At 31.8% G+C, this 14464-nt stretch overlaps 1 protein-coding gene across 1 annotated transcript; it reads right to left on the bottom strand.

Moving 5' to 3' along the window:
• Positions 1-6624: 6624 nt before the first annotated feature.
• On the bottom strand, positions 6625-8263 carry LOC119668667. Its single transcript, XM_038078251.1, has one exon. It carries the CDS (start codon positions 8217-8219, stop codon positions 6678-6680), a length of 1542 nt encoding a protein of 513 aa, XP_037934179.1. The 5' UTR covers positions 8220-8263; the 3' UTR covers positions 6625-6677.
• Positions 8264-14464: the final 6201 nt, after the last annotated feature.

Below are 14464 nucleotides of genomic sequence, written 5' to 3' on the forward strand. Positions count from 1 at the left end.
CTGTTGACCCTCCTTTGATTTCTCTGACTATACTACCCATAACAATTTCATTACTATTCGTTGTTCTGTTCTGACGTCATGATGGTTGCACCCAAACTTTTATTTTTGAACAAGTACGATCCACACAAATGACTTTTTTATCAACAGTACCAAACAGTTCATTCTTACCTTTATCTCCTTTAGGTCCTCTTAGGTTCTCTTTAAAAATTAGCATAATGTTTTTATCAATAAAACTAATAACACAAAGTATCGACAAAGTATAGCACCTCACGACCTCATAGTCTCATATTTTATTTTTGTAAACTATAAGGATTTTAATGGAGTTAAGTTTGTTTGCATGTACGATATGTATATGATTCTTTCTTCCCAGATCAGGCAAGAACCCCGTTATCAATTAATATGGAAATATGTTACAATACGTTTCAAGAAAAATTTTAATCCTTAAATAGACATTTCACTGTTTTCTTCCCATTTATAAGTAACTTGATCTTCTAAAAATTTACGGATTCCTTGTCAGTACCTTTAGAGCAATATTGCTATTTGACAATAGCTTACTTGTTCTTTTAAAGGTTTTTGCTTAATGAAAATTTGAAATGCCTTACCTTATGCTGAATTTTTCAACGAAATACTCGAAGAAATAATTTTTCAAAATTTTAGAAATATTTTATTTAAATTTTCAAAACTTCACGATTACGTGCAAAACTTTCCATATTTTGGAAAGACGGAAAATCGTAACCCACACTCACATGCACGAATTCTAAACTCTGAGGCAGTGAAATATGTTAAGTGTGACATTTCGGCACATTTGACACTGACTTTGACACGTTTTACTCGTTTCGTCTATGAAGCACACAAATTTAAAGAAGATTCGACCCAAGACAATACTTATTAGCAATGAAATATTCACGAAGAAAATATCGAAAGATACCAATCTGAGCTTATGAACAAAATGCGTCATAAGCAGGGTCTCATGCTTAGCCTAAGACCCCACAAAATAAACTTAACGAGGTCATAAAAATTGTAAAGAAAAAAGGTTTTTCGTTTATTTATCGCACAAAAATGGAAAGAAATGGAAAGACCACAACAAAAAGCAAGCAGATGAAGTGGAATGAGCCACAATGTTAGAATGGTAAAGTGGAGGAACACGACTCTGCATATTTAATTGTTCATTTCGTTCAGGCGTCGTACAGATGGAATCATGATTATAAATCCGAGCTTAGTGGCATTTTTCGTTTGTTTTGCGCTGTTAAAATAATAAAGCAGAAGCAGCGGAGACACAACAAACTGCAGATCAGTGCTGTTCCTACTGCTTTCTATTTTGACAGTTGCACAATTGCAGTTTAAGATCCAACGAAAAGTACCAAATGTGGGGGAATTAACATAAGTTTTTATGCATATTTGTCGTTACTGTTTTTGTTTTGGCTCCTTGAACTGCTGTTTATTTTGTCAACAGTTAACAGCTCAGTCTCGTGTGGGACTAACCGATTCATCACATGCCCATGCGCATGCTCAGCCACGACGCGGCACAGAATCTGTCATTTGCATATTTTTTTCGAGTTTCACAGCGATTCCATTTGGATTTTGTATGTCACATTCGTGTTGCATTTGTCATAAAAATCTTGTATTCTCGCATTCCTTTAATTTCTGTTGACACTACCTTTGCATACTCCACCATTTGTCTTCGCTGGACTAGTGCCGTACTGCCTCTTATTCCACATAAATTTACGCGTTTTTGCTGGTTTCCATAATTTCCGATTCCGACACTGACCTTTGCAAGTCGAGCGCTCCATAAATAGACACTGCATATCTAGGTGGGTTAGTTACTTTGACCTAAGAAAACAAGGCCAACAAGAGAATCGTGTAACAAAACCACTACAACTTCTTTAATATTTAATATAAATATACTGAATGTATGCAAAATTGAGGGAACAGAAGTGGGTTGGAATTGGCATATATTAAAATTCTTTAAAATCATATTTAACAAAGAAAAAATAAAAGTACTTGCACAACTATTGATCAAATTTAATGACTTTATATATACCCAATCTCTCAGCAACTTTCAAATTATTAAATTCCATAATTCCTCTTAGGTTCTCAAACTGATTTAATCACAGAAAATTTTCATCAAGGTAAATGCATTCAAACGTGATCGAAATAATTTCACAAATTCGTACCTTTTCCTTTGTGATTATCCTGCCTGGATTATTTTTAGCTCAATATTTTTTAAATTACATATTTAAGGAAATTATTTTAAAAGATATCATTACGTGCTCTAAATACATTTTGACAATTTTTCTTCAAGGATTACTAAGCACATATCTGCGGCGTTACATCAAGCATATTTGTGGTTGGAGCAGTAATATTTCAGGGGAAAAAATCACTATGTAAGCAGATATGCAATCCTCATTAATATTGAACATCAAAAGCATATAGAGATTTCATTTTGGTATCATTAAAATATTAAAATATGCATAATCAATTCAATTGTGATATGCTTAAGGAAGTATGTCATTTGTTTGCCTTATTCCTTTGATAAACTCTTAAGCTCGTTTGTTTTATGTTAAAGACATTTCTATTATATTAGTTAATAAACTGTTTTACTATTTCGGATAATTAAGACTTAAAATATAAGTTCTATCGATATTGATTCTACAATTTCAAAGGTGAAACAGTTGTTAATACAATGTCAGTGGAGGACCATAAATTTGGAGGCTCTTTGGAGAAGAAGTTTTTGCGACACATACATATATAGCTATAGTAGAAAGAAGTATTAATCTTCTTATCTTTCTTCGATATCCATAAGAACCTTGACTTGTTTTCTAAACATTTATCATGTTTCTTCAATTTAAATGCCTTAGTCCATTTGATACGAATTTACTGAACATATCAATTATTCTTGTTATGATCAACTCACTATTACTCATGTACAATCACTGTTGAAAACAATATTTTCTGTAACGTGTCCGATTTTTTATGTCCTGAAATATCACTCTAACAGACATTACTTTATTTTAATTATGTTTTCGTCTGTCGATTTAATATCTATTGACCTATTTTCATCATTCTCTCTCTCTCTCTCTCTTTCTTCCGTTCGACTATTTCATCTAAATATGTGACTGCCTACTAACAAATTTTTTGCTCTTTACCTTTCTTTTTTCTATTTTTGTTTCGATAATTTGAGTTCTCCAAATTCGTCGACATCTCATTGTCCGACCTAATTGCTATACTGACGAGACCACTGTCTTAATGGCATGCAAATAATTTAATTAGAAATTAATTTAAATATTTAAATATTTGTATTAATATAGATATCCAGTAATTTAAATTGAGATAAACTCAACTAAAATTTTTTACAAGTGGAAAATGCTTCATCATCGATTACTATGTTTCGTAGATGCGAGTCAGAAGAGGAGATCGAAAGTATTACCCATCATTGTCCGGTATTCACGAGATGGTGCACATTCACTCTGATGTTTCCCTTGCCATCTGATATCGCTAGCATAGGCATTAAAAACATTAAAGCGACAAAGTCGTTTCCTGGTAAAGGGTTCACCTGAAAGGGTTAGCATATCTATATATATTTATATGTACTTATGTAAATGAGTTGATCTTTACTACTTGACAAGCAAGCACTTGTACCTCATTTTTCCTCCACATCATCTCAATTAATTTAAATCTTATAATTGAAAACTTTAATATCAATTATAATAATATATATTATTATATGTATATAATATATATATCGATTATAATAATAATATGATAGTATAATTATAATAATTAATTTATTAATTCACAATAGTATAAATATTATTATAATCTTAATGAATTATTTATTTGAAAGCAGTTCTCATAGCTAAAATCTCCAACGGATTTATAGTAGTGGTCCAAAAGTGGACTTTTTATGGGCATCACCATGATATTAATCGGTTTTATCTTTCTTTAGAAATAAAGCTCTAAAAATCACCCCATATTATAGAAGCTTCGTTTTACATACTCTTTATATAACTTTCATGTGCATGGAAACTCTTTAACAAACATTTTTTTAATGTTTGAAATTATAATATTAGAAAATATCACCAATTTAACTTCATTAATTTAAATTAAATTTCTTTTAAAAATTATGTATAGAATATTAACTGATGAGTGATTTTTTAAAAATTTTTCCCACATTAAATGAAAAGTTTTTGTCTAAAAATATTTTTGTCCAGTCATCCCATGGTAACGCATCATATTTTAAATTGCACTAGAATTTTGAAAATCATCGTTGTAACCCAAAATAAAGCAAACAAATAAATGATAAAAAGATAAACTATATCACTGAAATATATGCAAATTAGATACTTCAGATGTTGAACAAAAGATTGAACATGATGAGTTCGGAACGAGGCACACGTTTGCCAGTTCGACTCCTCACCCAATCGCACTGGCAGAACTTAACATCGTTGGCCTGGGCTGGCCTGTGACTGTGCTAATGTTTACCTTTTAACTGCAGTTTCGAGATTTCAATCGACTACTGTTTCTACTTCAGAAATTATCGCTTTTCCATAAGACGAACCTTGTGAACTCTTTCGCCAGTGCAACAGGAACGCATTCGAACGACTGCACAGCAGCTGCTTGCCCTTTCGTCACATACCGATTCGTGACTACTCAATATGCAACGCATAAGTTCTAAGTCGATTTTTAAACATTTTTTGAGTTTATGTTTAAATTTTTAATAACCACGCTACGTGGTGTGTGGCTCAGTTTCTGTGGTGCTCTGGTGCCGAGGACGTACTTAGGTCCTCTTGTGCATTCGCTTTGTGCGTAGTTGCTTTAATTTCGCTGGCAATTTACACCGTACACCTCTGCACCTTTGCAACTCTCTTGCATTTGGTTTGAAGCGAAGGGCGCCGTACGCCCAGCTTATGCAGAGGCGGCTTGTTTGTTATTGGCGTACGAAACTCACTTTTATGTATAAGCGCCTTTGTTTATTTATGCCAAAATGTGCACGTTTTGTTGTTAAATTACTGATTTTGGCATTTTGTGCCAGTGACGTGGACATTGTTGTTTCTAATATAATTGTTTTTGTTTAATATTTTATAGCCTGCATACACTGTCTGCACTACATAATTTACGTATATTTGACATTTTTGACTGATTTATCGATGTGAGTAAATGCTTTCCTATGAAATCGCATAAAATAAGCAAGCAAACAGTCGAGCATAAACAACAGCTCTGCCTACACACAGCAACTAAGCAAACACTGATATGCGCATAAATTTTTGCATAATTCAAATAAATTTACTAATGTACGCCCACCCTCCATCCTCCCTGTGTCTTTTCCCAGCATTTTTTGTTATAATTTAAAATGTTTATTATTGACTTTAGTTTTTGTTGTTTTTATACCAAAATTAAAACATAACGAATTTGGACTAGCATATTCATTTACGGCTGTGTGTAGCGGATTAAAGGACACTAATGAGTGGGAACATTAATGCGGATTAAAATTGGTTATATACTACATACTCGTATACTTAGGCATATGCTCACAAAAAAAAAAAAATAGGAAACCTAGGTATCCTATTTCGTGATGAAATGAAATTTGTCAGGAATTTAGAAATTTGGCAGGCAAGTGGAGCAGGCTTAGTATATATAAGTTTTAGTAAAATGGTTCAGTGGAGTAATAAGTATCTCGTCAAGATTGATATTTAGAACATTGATATGAATATTTTTATTTAGGTGTTATAAAACAAAAAATTACGTTACAAACAATACTGGAAGATATTACGGAAGTGTTACCTGATGTTTCAAAATAGGTATAACAAAAAGGATACTTGGACGTAGAACTGAAATTCAGTCTAATAGATCGGTTTTATTACTTTGATCTCAGTGAAATACAAAGATAAATATGTATGTTACATTTAAATATACACATAAATCCTTATTATATATGTAGTATTTAATTCTACTATGAATAATTAATCAAAATATTTTAATGCTGATTATTTAACATTACTTTGACATTCTTTCTTGACTAGCGAGGGCAATCTTGTGAAAAAATAATACTCAATTAATATTTTTCGCAAGACAGGCATACATTGATATCTTTAAAATTGGTAACATTTTTTAAGATATTGTGCAGACATAATTTAAAAAATTATTAAATTGCAATGCAAAGTACCATCCAAAAGATATGAGTGAAAGACCTGCGTGTCTCGAATCATACATCTCAGATAGTTGTCTAATTGCTGCAATAGAATGCAATTGTTTTCTACAATGTGAGAACACTCACATTGTAGAAAACAATATAATATATGAAGATGAAATGATTCAAAACCAACAAGAATTTCTCGAAAAATTATTTTACTTTGCTAGTAGTATGTCTTAAATAATGGTAACATAGAAGAAACTAGAACAAAACAAATGGTATTTAACCATTGAAATTTTTACTCGCAATTCCTAAATCCCTTTCTTCATATATTTCTTCCCCTCTATGATCTCAAGAATTTCATGTAGGATTAATAAATATAATTTTAATATTGGAAATATGATTGGATTCCAATCATATATTCACTTTTCTAAATCTATTAATGCATTTCCGTATACAAAAAAAAATAGAAAAAATACATAAATAAATCCACTGTATTTATTTTTTTATTTAAGTTTTATTTGATCCAAATAATATCGTCAGAGTATCACAAAAATGGAATTTTAATTAAGTCTTCTTCAGAGTTTTGCGAATCGAGTGATTTCATTAATGGATCATCCCTTTTTGGCTTCAAATATTTATCTTTCCAAATGTTCATATAAAAATTTTGATATTTTTTAACTTTAAGTATGTCGTCTACTTGTGATGATTTTCCATGCTTCAAAATAGAATCCATTGAGTCATGAAATGAGTATGCGCTGGCTTTACTTCGACGACGTGCGCCTCTATCAGCATCTTTTCTCTTCCTCTTTATCCTTCTTCCGTATTCATCGTACTCATAATCATCGCTATCGCTGTCATCGACATTTGGTGGCCCCACTCTACAACCGCCAAAATGTTTGCGTCGTGGCAGTTCTGTTACACTTACGGTAGATTCAGTTTCCACTTCAGATGCACCCATATATTCTGAAGATTCCTCTTCATACTCTTCTTCACCAAACGTTGACTCTGACGGTGTTGTGGGTGTAACTTCACAAGTACAAACATCGCAATCACATTGACAAACACTATCACATGATAAACTAATAGTGTCGCCACGACAATCGACAGGACATTGATGGTGTTGAGGCCTATCTAACCGTTTGGACAAATCAATTGGCTTGTTTTTAACGCGGAACCATTTACATTGAAATGGACCTTGACCACAATCAACATTTTGTACGCCCGTGACTGGATCGACATCACATTCACATATTAGTTTTGGACAGGTACATTTCAAGCAACGCGGCAACTTTACTGTTTCATCAGAGTCAGTACATTTTTCTTCCTGTTCTTCTTCTAAACAAACATTTTCATCGTTGTCATCGACTATATCTTTATCTGTTTTATTACATATTAACTGTGCGCATGCCTTAGAATCTGGATAAGCAGTTTTAACTGGTTCTATAGGTATAGCGTATTTTACTTCTGTGCTATCAAAACAGTCTTCACATGTACACACATCTCCAGCTATTGGCTCTGCACGTCTTTGTATCCGATCAAACAAATGTTTATATAAACACATTATATGCCTTTCGTATTTGCTGTATGCATTATAAAACATGCCTTCGTACTCAGAAAAAACTTCCGCAGTCCTCTTCGCTGCATGCACCCACAAACACTCCTGTGTATGCACTAGTTTTGCCTCCAGAAGGGTATTTCTAATGCCACCCTCGGTAGTACCATAGTAGAATGCCTTAAATGCCCGTTTCACGATTGCATAGGATAAGTGGGATTCACTTAATGTCATATTACAATCTGTGGTAAACTTGTACATCAAATCTTCACGGCGTAACCGTTTTTTAGGAACCACTCCTATACCCCGCAATATGTCATCGTAGTAGAGAAATGCGTGTATGACAACTTCAGCTGATAGTGCGGCATTGCACTTATCGACGCCACACACTATCATTACCTTGACAAGGGTTGCAGCTATATCCTTAATGTTATTTAGAAATGCTTCTGCCGATAAATCCTTGTGAGGGCAGGAACATGCATTTTGGCTTTGGCATGGGCACCTGTAATTTTGTAAATAAGCTTGAGCTTGCATTTTTCTGTTTTTTCTTAACTTTTAATTTAGTTATCACTTCAAAATTTTACTTCATGATTGCGCCAGAAACCTTTAAATTTTTTCTAACACAAATGTTATTGTACTTTTAAAAACAATTTTAAACAATGTATAAAAAAAAACATGGTTTATTATATTAAATACATTTTGATTCAATATTGACAATAAAATAAAAACTTTGACGTTTACAAATTAAAAATTTTTATTATGTATTCTGGACTCTCAGGAAGATATGCTGATTTAAGGTCCGTCATCAACTAAAAGACAAATAAATGATATGATTATTTAGCCTAGTTAAAGCCTAGTGTGGGGTAGAGATAAGCCCCCCAGCCATTATAGAGTAAAAGTGCGTAATAGCACTAACTCAAGTAGAAGAAGAAGAAGAAAAAGATGCATTCTTAAATAAATAAAATTTAAAAAAAATTATATTCTCGCTATTATCATCTACTGGTTGGATAGAGTAGATCCCTCACTGAAGTACTAAACAAATTTTATGGAATTCAACTGAACCGAAGCCGAGTTACTGTATCTAAAGTGACACTATGTTTGTGTTACAGCACAAAACTAAATACCGAACATACCGAGTGTTTTATAATCAATAAAATCTTTAACGAAATATTTTGATTAATCAATGTCTTTACATATTATCATAAGAAATGCCTGTTTACAGTTAGGCCCTGCCACAACTCCATTTTTGGAGATAATATAATTACTTGCTTTAATAACTGATTGTTTTTTTCGCGTCTCGTAAAAACTAAATGTTTTCCATCGCATATGCACCCACATACAGGAACATCTACATTGTTCCCAGTGCCATTGATAATGATTTTTCGATTTTCTTTATTTTGAAAAAATATTTTTGATATTTTTCAGATTCCACAAGAAGCTAATGAATGGCCTTTGATTTCTTGAGCTATACTACCACGAGTATGTTTACTGTGGTTCGTTACTATTTCCAAATATCATTGTTGGTGATATTAAGACTGTCTTTATTTTTTAAAAAGTACGGTTCAATTATATCATCATACCATTATGAATACCAATAGTGCATTTTTCAGATTCCTCAAGGATAATTGCCCTTGATTATTCTGATTATACTGACCTGTTTCTACTTGCATTAGCAATACATTTATTTTTTATTTGTTTTTAAAAAAGCTATATCAAATCATGCCATCAGTCTGCAAGCATTACCAATCGGAACATTTTTCAGAACGTATCAGTAGCGAACTGTATAACCATTATCCCTTCATCTTAAATGTGATATTATTTCTACAATGGGTGAGTTCACATGGTTTAGCACATTTTATACTGGACATTTAAAATTGATACATTTTCTAACAATGCTCTGACATGAATCCATGCAGGGTGACGTACCACACGTCTAATAAAATGGTAATGTAAGCTTATGGATCAAGTATTGGTTGTTTGAGCACCGTTATATTAATGGATGTACCTACAATGTATTGCAATAAATAAGAACCAATTATAACCTCTGTTTATTGATATTGAATTTCCCGAAATATAAAAAGTGATTCTCATATATCAACAATTTGTCTAACTGATGTTATATTTTATATAGAGCAATATAATAGAATAGAAAATATATATCACAGAAAGTTGTGGAGAAGCATAAAACCAATAGTGATGTTTGCAATATAATCACAGATTTGAAGAGCTGACGTAATCATACAAAAATAAAAATGTGTTTATGCGGTATATATCTTTTAAAATTGATCAATATATTTTAATTATGTAAAATCAAAAATTCGAAAGATTGAGAAAAAATAGTTATACAAATGTGAGTAACAAATTTCATAATATTTTTGAATAATCTATGTTTTCAATCATAGATCAAATAAAATATTTTTTTCTCTTTTTTGAGGAGGAAGACTAGAAACTGTGTTGCTGATAAAAGTGATTATTGATTCTTGATTGTTTTCAAAGACTCATTGAAATCGTTTATTGGACATTTTTACGATGCTCATAACTGCTTCACTGCAGCAATAAACAAGCAAAATGTCACCGAAACGAAGATTAAAAATGTTGGTGGCAAAGATGCAATGCAGAGATTGGGACTCGTTTACTCCAATCAAGATACGGACATACTTAAGTTCAAAAGTTGAGAGTTTATTTGTTTTTTATTTACTATGCTATTTTTGTGTAAAGTTTATTTAAAACTTTTTATCTCTGTTCGAATTTATTAATCGATATTCCTAGCATAAAGCGATTTTATTAAAGACCAATATATTTTGTGCTTATTGCTCGTATTAAAAAGTTCTTAAGAAGTTTGACTCAAACTGCATCAATCCTGCGCATATTTAATTGCGCTAAAAGGACCAGTGTACAAAAATTTTATGATTTAAATTCGTTTCCTACCTCAGGACAAAAACTTTATTAAGTAAGCATTAAAAATGCAAAATGACGCAAACGTACGTGCCACAAAAACTTCTGCCATTAAGATTCTTAAATTAACTTATTACTGGAAATTAATTCCTAAAACGCTTAAAAATAAATAAATAATAAATATTTGTATAAAAATGCTATTATAACAGAATTACTTACAAAATGTGCCGATATGTAGGCAAGAACCTATTCGATAACACTAGCTGTAATCACATTTCATAGTAGTAGATATATATACAGATACAAAATGGTATCAGTAAAGTCGTTTTAGCGTTCGCAAAAAATTTGATAAATAAATTATAACTTCTCCAAGGAATACAGTACCTATATAGTCCAAATTAATTTAACTATTAAAAAACTATTTTATTACCTATATATTTATTATATAAATTATAATAAATAAATATATTTATTATTTTATTACATTTTATTACCTATATAGTATATGTATATGTTATATGTTAAAACACCAAACTGCCGGATATAATCCAGAAACACTAAACGACAATCAAAATTAAACGAGATCAATGCCAAACAATAGGTTAAACTGTGAACTCTAATCGCTTAAAAGAAGGTCTCAATAATCTTATAAATTTATTAAATAACGACAGAGAAGGTACAGTATTATGGAGCCACTGACTTGAGTAAAAAAAGATTTGCAAAGCATCGTCAAATGAAAGAATTTGGGAAAAAGAGATTGTGCCACACAATGGGAATGATTGTCTTTTGGACTAAATGTCTAACATGCCAGATACCTTTGATTGTATTAATTATAGTAAAATCTTGTCCCAAACAAAAGGTTTTCAACAATTATCCTGCATCATATTTCGATATCTGTAAATAACACTTAAAATCTGCACGTTCACAAAGAAACAAATCATACGTATTTCGAAATATGGCATAAGTTTCGAACTACCTATCTCACAGACAAATATTTTTGAACTTAAAAACAATCTTTCTATAATCTAAACCTCATATGACAAGTTTGTCGCGTTTACTGGCATTGAATAGAGAATGCAATCCATTGCACGTTTCTATGACTTCATAAGAAAGATTTTAGTTTAATCTGTTGGGAGAAGCAACTTTTGATGTAAAGAAGATCCTAGTACTAGTACAGTTTGGAAGTCAAAGAATAGTCCTAACAGTAAAAGAAACAAAAGAAGTCGCGTCGTCCTCTCTGAAACGAAAAGAGGATCACATAAACATTGTAGTAAAATAATCACGAATATGTAAAAAAAGGAAGAAGCATTCATAAATACTGTCGTACATACTGTAGTAATTTAATTATTGGTAGCGCCATTTCAACCTAGAATCGGTGCCACCTAAAAACAAAAAAATGGGTAAAACAATGAATTGCCATTCGTTTAACAAAGTAGCTTTATTCACCAGTTTTGGTTGAATTTTTGCAAAATTAAATGGTGATTTCGGCTATATATATTAAAGAAATGTTCAATTAAGATGGTTATAAAGTCAAGATAAAAATATTTCAAAAAATAATCTTCAACAAAATTAAGAACATTCTTTTATAAAATTAATGGCATTACTTATCAAAAACCTCTCGTTTGTATACATTACTTTAAAACCAGTTATGATATTTGATAACTTGGAGTATTCCACAAACTTCAAAATTTTCGCTAACACATCCTCATTAACTTTATATATGTAATAACGTGAGTTAAAGTAATTGGCAAGCTGTCAGACATAGATTACTGGAGTTTTGATGAAACCAGTTAGGGAGATTATACCCGTACACCAAGAGCAGTGGTAATATATTATTTTTTGTTTTATATGCTAAGACCATTTATTTCACATATTCAATAGAATAGGTTACTGTTTTTAACGTTTGACGGAAATACCACACAGTGGATTAATTTTTTATATAAAAATATCATCTAAACTAATTTGTATTATTTCGAGCAACTGTTTTATGTGTTTTCGATATTTTTTCGTACATAATTAATATAAATTATTTGAGTAATCGAAATATATCCGAATGGCTCACATTAACTCTATATGTCATTAATATTACTGCTTCCAGCGCTAATTAAAATCTAATACGCTTTTGTCTCCAACTACGTGTGCAGTTCACGACCCATATTGAAGTTGTTCCTGCATAAATAAATTGCTTCGCAGGCCATTATAGAAAAAAGAGCAACCATAGGAAGAAAAATGGGAAAACTAGAAGCAGAAATAATAATAATAATAAACCAGAACCACCGATAACAACGTGAACACTGCAGGGCAGGCTTAATTAATCCATTACCGCGCATTGATACGAAGCAGTTAGAAGCGTCGTCATGACAATGTAAAGATGGCGCTGCTTGACAGTATCACACCGCATTGTCATTGCTGTCGCTAATGGCACAAAATTTACTCCACACCCCACTTCACTACAATTCTTTTTCATTTTAGTTAAAAATTTGTGTTGATAAAAAGTCACCGATAAAAACAAAAGCAACAAGAGACAAAACAGCACTCGCACACACATACAAACACACATACACTCCCTTGGGGTTTCTGGGTTAAGCATTGACTTTTGAATTGATGATGTGCTGTGGTGCACTTTGACAAAAAGTGCCTTGAGTGAATGTTTGACAGCTAATTTAGTTCTAAAAATGAAAATGCATTTCGCTGTTTGCCAGATAAACAATTATGCCAACACACACACATACACACAAACTCACCCACACGCACGAACACAGGCTACTCTACTTTTTATATTTGTTGCTTTCTATTCTATGGCAAAACAACAAAAAAAACTCAAAATTAAAATAACTTAAATCAAATTCCATTCTATGAATTCATCATTTCGTGCACCACCCAAACCTCTCCACTGCAACAAAAGCAAAATAAAAACCAAAAAAAAAAACAAAAATACAAGAAGACAAGAACACAATGAAGAGTGAATGATGTTTTGTATGGGAAATTAACACGACACACGTTTTGCTGTTTAATGTTGTTTTCCTTGCTCATTGTTTAACCATTGTTGTTGTTGTTATTATTGTTGTTGTTGTTCTTGTCTTGTTGCCTTTTGGTTCTAACATTTTCATAATGTAAGTGAATGGCTTGAATGACACAAACGTTGCATTTATGTTTCGTTTGTCGCCTGTCAATCGTGCGTCAATTTTATTCAATAGTCTTGTGTTCTTCGTGTAAAAACTTTTCACAGTCTTCTATGCATTAAATGAAGCCTAAAGTGTTACTTAATTCCACTGTTATTGTGGTTGTTGTTGTTATTGCTATTGTTGTTGTTGTTGTTGTGACGAATATGCTTATCAAAACGTTTTATTGACTTCTTCTTAGGAATACTACAAATCTATTCAACATGCACTTATGGTACGAATGCGTTCCGTTCTTACCCTTCTCAGCTTTCACATACGTTTAGCTTAGCAATTAGCTGTTCCATAAACTGCGATCCATTGAGGCCCTCCTCATGGCGCTTCATTTTCAACGTTCATAAAAACTGAATTTTAAATTTAAAAGCGTAAATTTATTTTAAATTTTATTGCTCCTGGCCTGCGATGCATTCAGATAAAGTTATAATCGATATTGAAACTTAGATATGTTACTGAAATTGTTTTCTAGTGCTTGTACCTCACTTCAATAATTTAAAAATTAAAAACCGTAACAGACAAACATTTGTCTTTTATTTTCTTACATATAAAATACATTAGTTATGTTATATTGAAATTAAATAACATTTTGATAAAATCGTAGAAGAGAATGGTAGACAATGCAAGATAAAGATCATAGAGAACGAGGCACAAATTGCAGCAGAATTGCGACTCAAACTCATAGGTCTTACAACTGTGTGTCAATTAGAG

Source organism: Teleopsis dalmanni, chromosome 1, assembly GCF_002237135.1.
Source record: "Teleopsis dalmanni isolate 2A chromosome 1, ASM223713v2, whole genome shotgun sequence".
Lineage (NCBI taxonomy): Eukaryota > Metazoa > Arthropoda > Insecta > Diptera > Diopsidae > Teleopsis > Teleopsis dalmanni.